Source organism: Bos javanicus, chromosome 15, assembly GCF_032452875.1.
Source record: "Bos javanicus breed banteng chromosome 15, ARS-OSU_banteng_1.0, whole genome shotgun sequence".
Taxonomy (NCBI): Eukaryota; Metazoa; Chordata; class Mammalia; order Artiodactyla; family Bovidae; genus Bos; species Bos javanicus.
Window position 1 is genome coordinate 28,763,609 of NC_083882.1, and position 12,253 is coordinate 28,775,861.

Below are 12,253 nucleotides of genomic sequence, written 5' to 3' on the forward strand. Positions count from 1 at the left end.
ACAGTGATGCTTCTTGGAGAGGGTGGCCATCTGGAGCCTTCATCTCAGAGCAAAGGGTTGAGATAGAAAGCTCCATTCTAAAAACTTCCATCTGATTAGAAAGGAAAGAAAGGCATGGATCAGGTGGACAGGAGTAAAAGGAGCGACCCAGTGGAGCAAGAGGCAGGGACAGCATGATCCCAGGTCTTTGCTCTCAAGATCATCTCCTACAGCACTCACTCCCCGGAGGATGAACCACATTATCTGTGGGTTCCAAGCCATCTTTGGTGCTAGGCTTGGGTGCCTGAACCACCTGAGGACCACACTGGGACATCAGGTTCACTCAGGAGCTCACCAATGTTCCACTCACCTCTCTGGGGCTCCAGAAAGTTGACACTCCCCTCATCAGACCAGCCTGTCTGAGAACTTCATGTAGCCTCCATCTGAACTGCTAATGTGGCCACTGATGGTGAAGGGAGGACCCATCTCCAGATCCTTCAGGTTCCTGAGAGAGACCATCCAATCAAGTTACTGGGGCTGAGAACCTGGCCTCTCTCTGGGACCAGAGCATGGGAAAAACTTCCAGCAGTGACTCACTGACTTATTTTCTGGAATGAGAGTTACCCAACCCTTGGGCCAGATGAGAAGCAGGCCTGCTGTGTGGCAGAGACCAGATGAAACGACTTATCACAGGAGGACTTTCTGAATCTTATTGCAATAACTCAGGACACTCCTTGAATCCCCAATTGTCTTCATTTGCTCCTCTCTTTGGACAGCATGTTATGTCTGAGATTATATCTGTAACCAGGCATGTGTCCACCGCGGGCAGCTTAAAGACAGATACTATGCCAAGTTATCTTTGTACCCTTAGAAACTAAGGCCACAATACTTACTGCAATAGAATCTTTACTGAATAAATGATGGGTGAGTGAATATATGAATGGATGGATGAACAGATGATGCCCACCCAGGGGTGAATGCTAAGTAGATCACTGTCATTAGGATCTTCCATGTCCTGTCTGTGTTAAAGTTTTCTTTCATGGAACTTTCTACATGGACCCTGCTCCACCCTTTTCTCTTGCTTGCTCCTCCATGGGGAGGAGACAGGGAAGGGAAGTAATAAGTTTGAGCTCCATCTTTGATTCTTTCTCAAGCATACATAGCCTTCCCCCACCCATCCCACTCCGATCTGTCCTGAATCTACTCACCGGATTTGGTACAAGTTGAAGACAAAATTAGGCCCTAGAAAGACAATAAGAAAAGAAAGGGTTGGTACCTCCAGGGAGAGTGACCCACCACTCTTCTGGGAGCATATGTTCCACCCTCATGCCTGTCTGGGAGGTGTGGATGGCTAGGCTGGGCCTCAGGATGTCATGGGAGGTTCCCAGGCTCCTTCAGTGTCTTCTTCCTGCTCCAAACTCTTGGGTACATTCCCTTCTTTCTAGACAGAAACACCAGCTCTTTGAGGATAGATCCTGCCACTGGGGATCTCTCCATTAAGGGCACTAATGACTCTGGGAAGGAGGCTGGAATCCAGACTCCACCACTTTCCAACTCTGTGACTCTAGCCTCATATCTTTGTTAAAACAAAAAACAAAAAAAAACCACAGAGACTAAAAATTTCATCTTCACATGGAATTTTTTTTTAAATCATATTAGGCACAAGTACGTTGGCACATAGTAGGTGCTCAACAAACATCCGTGGAAGCTGTTGAATTTAACTGCAGGTCCAGGAAATGTTCTCTGCTTCTAGTGCACGCTAAGTGACTTCGTGTCCAACTCTTTTCGACCCTATGGACTGTAGCCCACCAGGCTCCTCTGTCCACAGGATTCTCCAGGCAAAAATGCTGGAGTTGGTCACCATGCCCTCCTCCAGGGATCTTCCCAATCCAGGGATGGAACCCACGTCTCTTATGTCTCCTGCACTGGCAGGTAGGTTCTTTACCACTAGCACCACCTGGTAAGCCCCCAGGACTCTAGTACACCCTCCCAGATCTCCTGGGTTCTATGGGAAATTAAGATGTGAATCAGAGTTGGGGGCACCCCCAGCAAATTCCAGGAGATGCCCAGTGGGACTGAAGCATCAGCAAGCTCAGGAGAAGGCCCCGAGACAAACAGGCAGGAGAAGAGAGGACAAGGAGCCAGGGGTAGAAAAGACATCTGGAGCTTAGGCAGTCTAGCCCATCACCCTTGGCCTTGGGGCCCACACAGGCCTGGGAGTGGACTCCTGTGAGTTCTGAGGGAGGAGGAAGCCGACTGCTTGCTGGGTGTGGGAAAAACCCCCCATTCAATAAAGGCCCCAGAACCCTACCCCCGCCAACTCAAGGGCTCAGCCACCCCAAGGGCTCAGCCACCCCACCCAAGTCTTCGACCACTGCTGCCACCGCAGGAAATATTTTTGCATGACACCATTCTAAAGAGTTTGCTGCCCCATCTGGCCTGGCCAAATACCATGGAAGAGGAGGGGCTGGGCTGGGCTGGGGTGACAAGGTCCGCGCTCACTCACCCTCCCAGCAGTACCCCCGCTGGTACCACTTGGCCAGGCTGTAGCCCAGGATGGACACGAGCAGCAGCGACAGCCCCACGCAGAGGATCAGGCCCAAGGTGCTGATGGAGGCGTCACCTGCAGAGACACACAGCCTTCGCCCAGCTGCCCAGAGCCCTCTCGCAGCCCCGGACTCAACTGATCGCACCCTGTTCCAAGTTTCCTCTCCTCCCACCTCACTGCCATCAAAATGACTGTCCCCTAAGAATCTGGATCTTGGGAACTTCCCTGGTGGTCCAGTGGTTAGGACATTGCCTTCCAATGCAGGGGTGCGGGTTCGATCCCTGGTTAGGGAGCTAAGATTCCCATGTGCCTCATGGCCAGAAAACAAGAACATAAACAAATGAAGTGATATTCTAACAATTTCAACAAAGACTGTGCAAATGGTCTACATCCAAAAAATCTTCAAAAAAGGAAAAAAAAAAACAAAACAGTGCTGCTTTGCACATTGAGGTGCTTGTATCTTTAAAAAAAAAATAAATAAAAGACTCTGGATCTGGGCTAGCTGGTTAACCTCAGCTATACTAAGATGTCAATGGCTGATATTTGATTTTTTTTTTTTAAGAGTTAGCTTGTTGTTCCAAAGTAGCAGTCCTCTGACAGTAGAAATAATTTGGAGTTGGGACACCTTCCAGAAGCTGCAGCTTTCTACTTGTTGATAAAGACGCTGCTCTTTGGGGAGGAGCCCAGGACATCTCTTCAGGAAGCAGCAAAGGCAGTCTGAATGCCCCCAAGAGCAAAGACACACAGATCCTCAGTCCTCTCCCCACAAGACCTTCATGTGTGGTAGCAGGGTGTTAACCCCCTGGGTTCTGTTTGCTGCTTATACTCATCACTTCTTCCCTTTTTGTGGTATAAGCTCTCAGCTAAATTTATATTTTATTTGTTAAGCCACACTGAGAAAAAGAGACAAAGAGAAGGAAGAAGAGAGAGAGATTGGAAACCTACTGAAGCAGAAGCAAAGTAGGAAGCCCAATTTGCAGGGAGAGGCTGACCATGGGGACAAATGGGGATGATTCAGCCCTTCCCAGGGCACGGCAGGAAGAGGAGGGACAGCCCACTCTTGCTGGGTGAGGGGCCGGGAGTGTGAAAAAATGGAGTAATTTCCCATCTACAGGGCCTGGTATCCTCAGGCTCTAGAGGAGTTGCCATGAGGCCAGGAGGTACAGCCTTTGGTGTACACCAGGCTTGTGTCTGAAGCCCACACCCATCATTTGTAAAATGTGGGACCTGAGTAAATCCCTCTCCCTCACTAGACTTCAATTTGCTCTTATGAAAAATTACTATAATAATAAATACACATGGAGTTGTGGTGGTGATTAATGGCTGTATACAGAGCACTTGGGAGCAGACCTGACATACAGGAAGTGCTCAATTAATGTTGTGTGTGTGCTCAGCGGAGAAGGCAGTGGCACCCCACTCCAGTACTCTTGCCTGGAAAAGCCCATGGACGGAGGAGCCTGGTGGGCTGCCGTCTATGGGGTTGCACAGAGTCGGACACGATTAAAGCGACTTAGCAGCAGCAGGGTGTGCTCAGTCGTGTCTGACTCTTTGTGACCCCCTGGACTGTAGCCCACCAGACTTCTCTGTCCAAGGAATTTTCCAGGCAAGAATACTGGAGTGGGTTGCCAAATCCTTTTCCAGGGGATCTTTTTGACACAGGGATCAAACTCATGTCTCTTATGTCTTCTGCATTGGCAGGCGATTCTTTACCACTAGCGCCACCATCATTATCATTGTTGTCATTACTATCATCAAGTGATGAGACTGTTTTCTTTTTTTCTAAATTTTATTTTTATTTTTTTAATGCCAAAACATTTTGTATTGAGGTACAACCAATTAACAATGTTGTGATAGTTTCAGGTGAGCAGTGAAGGGACTCAGCCATGCATATAATGTATTCATTCTCCCCCAAACACCCTTCCCATCAAGGCTGGCACATAACATTGAGCAGAGTTCCATGTGCTATATGATAGGTTTCTGTTGGTTATCCATTTTAAATACAGCAGTGTGTACATGATCTTCCCAAAGTCCTTAACTATCCCTTCACCCTCGCCCGGCAACCATAAATTCATTTTCTAAGTCTGTGAGTCTCTTTCTGTTTTGTAAGTAAGGTCATTTATTTTTAGATTCCACATATAATATATTATATAATATAATTTTATATAATATATATAATATATATATTATATATATAATTATTATATAATTATATATATTATAAATTATATAATATATAAAATTATATATAATTTATATAAATAATATAAATATTTATATAAATATTTATATTTATATAATTTATAAAATATAATATATATAAAATATATAATATATAAAAATTTATAAAATATATAATATATTTTATAAAATATATATAATATATATTTTATAAATTTTATAAATTTTATAATATATATAATATATATTTTATAAAAAATTATAAAATATATAATATATAAAAATTTATAAAATATATAATATATAAAAATTTATAAAATATATAATATATAAAAATTTATATAAATATTTATATAAATAAATATAAATATAAATTAAATATATATAAAATTATATAATAAATATATATAATTATATATAATATATTATATATAATATTATATAATTATATATATAATATATATAATATTTCTCCTTCTCTGACTTACTTCACTCAGTATGAAACTCTCTAGGTCCATCCATGTGGCTGCGAATAGCCTTATTTCATTCTTTTAATGGCTGAGTAATATTCCACTGTGTATATATACCACATCTTCTATAAATATTTCACAATTTCCCCCACCCAAGCCTTTCTCTCTCTCTTTCCCTCTCCCATGCTCCTGACCCTTCTTCTGTTACAGCAGCCAAGTTATCCTCTGAGAGTTTGACACCCAAATGCAGAGAGATAATGTCTCTCCTCCTATTTTTAGATTCCAAAAGCCCAGGCCCTTAGAAAAATGGATTCACAATACAGATGAGAGATGAACAGAAGCAAGATTAGCGTTCTTGTTATACTATGGAAAAATTTCCAGCTTGGGGGAGGAGAAGAGAGAAAGTGAAGTACGGTGAGAGATGGGGGGTGGGGGTGGGGAACATTGAAAAGATATCGGTGGACTCTACATAGAGAAAGTCCTTATTCCCTGATCTGAAGTGGAGCCCAGAAAGGCAACAGAATTCTTAGATAGAGTTGTGGGATCTGAGAGCTGGGCTGAGTCCCAGAAAGACAGAAAGAGCCCAGTAAGGAGAGTGCCAGCAAGCTCCTGGGCAGACGGAGTCTTGGACAGCCTTGGAGAGTTACGGTGCCTTCTTATGCTTTTGTTACTGTTGTTCAGTCGCTCACTTGTGTCCGACTCTTTGCAACCCCATGGACTGCAGCAATCAGGCTTCTCTGTCCTCCATTATCTCTCAGAGTTTTCTCAAATTCATGTCTACTGAGTCAGTGATGCTATCTAACCATCTCATCCTCTGCCACCTCCTTCTTTTGCATTCATGCATGGAAGCAATCAAATGATTTCTGGGTCCCTACAAGAGGCAGGAAAGTCAGAGAGGGGCTCTCCAGACCTGAAGGAGCTAAACACCTGGGACCTAGGAACACCTCTGCAGCACTCTGCCTAGCTGATGCTCAAAGCCCAGTCTAAGGGATTGCTGTCACAAGTGTGCCAGGCGAACAGCTGGTACAAGGGGCTATACCCCTCTCCCTCACTCCTTAAGTCTCTGAGTAAAGGAGGAAACAGATCCTCAAAGCCACTGATGGCAATCTCCTTGCCAGGCACTTGTCTAGGTGCTTGTATTACAGCAGTAAATAAAACACAAAAATCCCTGTTTTCATGAAGATTATATTCCAGTGGAGGGAGACAGACAATAAAAAAAATTAAGAAATAAATTTTATAGTATATTGGAGGACCACACATACCAGGGAGAAAGAGATAAGCAGAGGAAGAAATGGAATGCATCATGAAAATGAGAGTAGCTTTAAATAAAGGGATTGGAAAGACCTGTAAAATGTGACAACTGAGAAAACCACACTTTTGGTGAGAGAAAGAACAAGCCAGGTAGATAATCAGGTAAAAAGTTTCTAAGAGGGAGCAGCAGGTACAATTGAGGCAGGAGCACACCAAGCAGGTGCTAGACGCATCAGGGAGCCCCGAGTGATGAGTAGGGACAGGGAATGGGGGAGAGCAGTGAGAGATGGGGTGGAAGGAGCCAGATCACTGCAGTTCTTTGAAGGCAATAGGGGAATTTGGTTTTTCCTCTGAGCAAGACAGAGAATTTTGAGCAGAGAAGTGACATGCTCCGAGGTTTTCAGAGGACCACTCCATCAGCTACCATATTAAGGGTAGATGCAGCAGGGAATAATGATGAAGGGAAACAAGTCAGAAGGCTATTGCAAAGATCCAAGCAAGAGATGATCATTGAAGAGAAGTAGCGCCAAGATACTGAGAGGCCAAAGTCAGACATAGATCATCTATGTGGTTAAGAGAGAGCACAACAGTGACCCAAGAGCTCAAGTCCAGAGGCAGGTCAACAGATAACTCAACAAGACATGGTGGTAACATTGTGGTGTTTATGGAAGCTGGGGTTATGAAGGGTTCCATCAAAGAGAAATATCAATAACCTCAGATACACAGATGATACCACACTTATGGCAGAAAGTGAAGAGCTAAAGAGCCTCTTGATGAAAGTGAAAGAGGAGAGTGAAAAAGTTGGCTTAAAACTCAACATTCAGAAAACTAAGATCATGGCATCTGGTCCCATTACTTCATGGCAAATAGATGGGGAAACAGTGGAAACAGTGACAGACTTTATCTTTTTGGGCTCCAAAATCACTGCAGATGGTGACTGCAGCCATGAAATTAAAAGACACTTGCTCCTTGGAAGAAAAGCTATGACCAACCTAGACAGCATATTAAAAAGCAGAGACATTACTTTGCCAACAAAGTCAAAGCTATGGTTTTTCCAGTAGTCATATATGGATGTGAGAGTTGGACTACAAAGAAAGCTGAGCGCCAAAGAATTGATGCTTTTGAAGTGTGGTGTTAGAGAAGACTCTTGAGAGTCTCGAGAACTGCAAGGAGATCCAACAAGTCTATCCTAAAGGAAATCAGTCCTGAATAACCATTGGAAGGACTGATGCTATAGCTGAAACTCCAATATTTGGCCACCTGATGCAAAGAACTGGCTCATTGGGAAAAGACCCTGATGCTGGGAAAGATTGAAGGCAGGAGGAGAAGGAGACAACAGAGGATGAGATGGTTAGATGGCATCACTAAGACGATGAAGATGAGTTTGAGTAGTCTCCAGGAGTTGGTGATGGACAGGGAAGCCTGGCATGATACAGTCCATGGGGTCACAAAGAGTCGGACACAACTGATCAAAGAATTCTGCCCAGGAGTAGAAAGTACTCATAGGAAAGCACCAACAGGTAAATCACAGCCTGCCGAGACCTGGCTGGTGAGAGAAGAAGATGTATTATTTCTGTTTGCTACCACTTGGTCCCCACGCCCAACAGTGCCATCTGGCTTAGATGTGGCTTACAGACACATTTAATTACTATCCTATTTTACCTCTTTATCTTTCCAGAATACTCCTTTAACTAATACTCTTTACTTATTCTCCCTTTTGCATACCTTTAAATTTTTATTATAAAATATTTCATGCACACAAGAAGTATATAGAAAAACATGGTGAATATCCCTGTGCCTACTACTAATCTTCAAAGAACTCTAAAATTTTACCATTCTTGCTCATTATCTCAATTTCAGGGTAGTTTTCTGCTATCTCTCCCTCTAAGTAACTTTTCTCCCAAATTTGGTGTTCAGCTTCCCTATGCATGGTTTTTATACTATTAGCTCATTTCCCCCAAACTATGTCTATATGAATACATATTTATTTATGTATAGAAAGGGGGGATATATATGTGGCATTGTTTTGCATGTTTTCAAACTTTATAAAAATGCAGATTACTTCTACTTTCAGCTGCCATGGAATAAAGGAGGCCAGATTTGCTCTCTCATCTTAAATAACTAGAAACCCAAAGAAATACGTAAAACAGCAGAGTATGGTAGTGCAGTGCATGATAGTGCTGTCTGAAAGAAGGAAATGAAATGAAGTGCAATCCATGATTGTTGAGCTTATGGCCCCCAACTCACAGTACGGGGGGGACCCAAAGAGAGTCTTGGGTCCTGCCAAAGGAGTAATAAAGACCATAAAGAAGACAAAGCACCAAAAATTGATGCTTTTGAACTGTGCTGCTGGAGAAGACTCTTGAGAGTCCCTTGGACTGCAAGGAGATCAAACCCTGAATATTCACTGGAAAGACTGATGCTGAAGCTGAAGCTCCAACTTTGGCCACCTGATGTGAAGAGCCGACTCATTGAAAAGACCCGGATGCTCAGAAAGCCTAAGGCAGGAGGAGAAGGAGATGACAGAGGATGAGCTGGTTGGATAGCACCACTGATTCAATGAATATGAGTTTGAGGAAACTCTGGGAGATTGTGAAGGACAGGGAAGCTTGGCATGCTAGTTCATGGGGTCACAAAGAGCTGGACATGACTGAGCGACTGAACAACAACAACATTAAATGCTCTAAATTTATTTCTAAGTACCACTTCAGCTTCATACTGTTATATTTGATACATAACATTTTTACCTATGTCTGATCCAGATGTTCTGTCATTTCAAGTGGAATTTTTCTCTTTAATCCAGGAATTCTTTGGCAGTGCCTTTTTAGTTTCTAAATATATGGAATAAGGTCTTTGTCTTTTTACTGTTTATTTTGATAGATGTTGGTTATAACATTATGGCTGATATTCTATAAGAAATTAATTTAATTTAAATTAATTAAAATTAAATTAATTTCAAAAATGGCTCAATATTTCCATCTAATTCATGAGGTCAAAGTAAAGCTTTTAGAAGTTCATTTTGTATGAGGTAAAATGCCTGAGATCATTGTGAATGTTATTGAAAATTTAGTTTGAGTTTAATGTTAATGATAAAGTTGTTTTTGCATTTTTCATACTGTGCTTCAGTCTTGGATATTTTTTCTCACCTATTTTGTACTTGACTAATTCTCTCTTAAGTGAAAGAAAGTGAAAGTGAAGTCTCTCAGTTGTGTCCAACTCTTTGTGACCCCATGGACTGTAGCCTACCAGGCTCCTCCGTCCATGGGATTTTCCAGGCAAGAGTGCTGGAGTGGATTGCCCTTTCCTTCTCCAGGGGATCTTCCCAACCCAGGAATCGAATCCGGGTCTCCCGCATTGCAGGCAGACGCTTTACCGTCTGAGCCACCAGGGAAGCTTTCAATTCTCTCTTAGGCTGCATCTAACTTGTTATTAAACCATCCTTTGTGTTCCTAATTTCAGTTTGTACTTTCCATCTCCAAAATTTTGACTTTTTTTTTTGGACTTATTTTTATAATTTTTAATTATTTGTCAATTTTTCCATCAAGTCATTTATTTGCTATACCACTTTCATTTATTTTTTATTGGTTGTCCTAAGGCTTATAATAGGAAGTCAGGATGGCTGAGCAGTCTAAGGCACTGCGTTCAGGTCGCAGTTTCCCCTGGAGGCGTGAGTTTGAATCCCATGAAATTAAAAGACGCTTACTCCTTGGAAGGAAAGTTATGACCAACCTAGATAGCATATTCAAAAGCAGAGACATTACTTTGCCAACAAAGGTCCATCTAGTCAAGGCTATGGTTTTTCCAGTGGTCATGTATGGATGTGAGAGTTGGACTGTGAAGAAGGCTGAGCGCTGAAGAATTGATGCTTTTGAACGGTGGTGTTGGAGAAGACTCTTGAGAGTCCCTTGGACTGCAAGGAGATCCAACCAGTCCATTCTAAAGGAGATCAGTCCTGGATGTTCATTGGAAGGAATGATGCTAAAGCTGAAACTCCAATACTTTGGCCACCTCATGTGAAGAGCTGACTCATTGGAAAAGACCCTGATGCTGGGAGGGATTGGGGGCAGGAGGAGAAGGGGACAACAGAAGATGAGATGGCTGGATGGCATCACCGACTCGATGGACGTGAGTTTGAGTGAACTCTGGGAGTTGGTGATGGACAGGGAGGCCTGGCGTGCTGCTATTCATGGGATTGCAAAGAGTTGGACACGACTGAGCTACAGAACTGAACTGAACTGAAGGCTTATAATATGAATCTTTAACTGATCACAGCCACATATAAGTTTAAAGTAAATGATAAAGATATATCATACAAAAAATACTCAAAAGAAAGCCGAAGAAGGATAAAAGAAGACATTTCATAATGATACAAAGACTGATTCATCAAAATGGAGCCCTAAATGTGCATGCATCTCTATTATACAGTTTTAAAACACAAGAGGAAAAAATGGACAACTAAAAGAAAAACTAGACAAATCCTTAATTGTCATTAAAGAACCTAACTCTTCTCTCTCAGTAATTAATGGAACATGAAATCAGTAAGTGTATTGAAGACACAAACAACACTACCAGCCAACTTGATCCAGTAGACATTTATAGAACACGCCATCCAAAATCTGTTAGAATACATTTTTTTCAAGTAATACATGAAACATTCATCAAAATGGATCATTTACTAAACTATAAAACAGTTTAAATAAATTCTAAAAGATTAAAATCATATGGAGTATATTCACAGGCCATAGAATTGTATGGAGATGAAAGTCTAAAATAAAACCTGGAAAATTCCTCAATATTTGGAAATTAAACAACACACATCTACATAGCTCATGGGTAAAAGAAGATATCACAAGACAAGACCGAAAATACTTAGAACTAAATAGGAGTGAAAACACAACATATCAAAAATTGTGGATGGAAGAGACAATCTAGAAAGATCAAGACAGTGGAGTTCACAGGATGAAGGTAAGAGCTACACAAAAAGAGAACCCAGGGATGTGCACAGGATCCCCCTAAAGTATTCACTAAGGCATGGATCAATCATGTGTGTGAACAAACTACCTGAAGCTGGAGAGAGAGTCATTGAAGAAAAATAGCAGGAACAGTATTCAGCATTCAAATGGGGCTGATATTAACAGCTGTGTCTGTTCCCATAACCTAGACTGGCAAAACTCATAATTCACAGGGCATTGACTACAGAACTCAGGAAGGTCTTATCTCAGTAACGGGAAATAATTAGCCCCATACTGTTCTGGACTCACCTAACACGTCACCACAGGAAGACCAGAAGGGACCAAATTTCTTCCAAGAAACTTAACTGCTTCCCAGAATATTTATAGAAAAACAAAATTATCTGCGTTCAGCAGGGTAAAATGTACAAAGTCTGGAACCCAATCAAAGATTACCAGACTTACAGAGGAGCAGAGAAACCTGACTCATAATGAAGAAGGTAAGTAATCAGTTGAAACCCACTCAGAACCGACAGGAATGTTAGCATTGGCAAACAAAGACATTATAACTATATTTCACTTGTTCAAAATATAGGCAGAGTCATTCAAGATATTAAAATACCAAAGATATTTGGTATGCAAATATGAAATGTGATTAACAGCAGATCAGTTATTAGAAAGGAAAAAACAATGCACTTGAAGACATAGCAACAGAAACTAGGAAAAATGAAGCACGGGTATAAAAAGAATAAAACAAATGAAAACAGCACCAGTGAGATGTAGGACAACTTTGAGCAACCTCATGCATGTGTAATTAGAGTCCTCAAAGGCAAAAAGGAGAACTGAAAAAATATTTGAAGAGATATGACCAAAAATTT

General features: G+C 41.7%; 1 protein-coding gene across 3 annotated transcripts in view; it reads right to left on the bottom strand.

Moving 5' to 3' along the window:
* SMIM35 (small integral membrane protein 35) overlaps window positions 1-12,253 on the bottom strand; it is a 108,019-nt gene that overhangs the window by 18,735 nt on the left and 77,031 nt on the right. For 2 of the 3 annotated variants that reach the window (XM_061440446.1, XM_061440445.1), the window contains exons 1-3: window positions 2,486-3,435; window positions 1,188-1,221; window positions 350-484 (exon numbers count right to left, since the gene is read on the bottom strand). In XM_061440446.1, coding sequence (XP_061296430.1) covers window positions 385-484; window positions 1,188-1,221; window positions 2,486-2,861 — 510 coding nt within the window. In that variant the 5' untranslated portion in view covers window positions 2,862-3,435 and the 3' untranslated portion in view covers window positions 350-384. Of the gene's footprint in view, window positions 1-349; window positions 485-1,187; window positions 1,222-2,485; window positions 3,436-12,253 lie in introns of those variants that run through there. The other variant, XM_061440447.1, reaches the window with a different exon arrangement.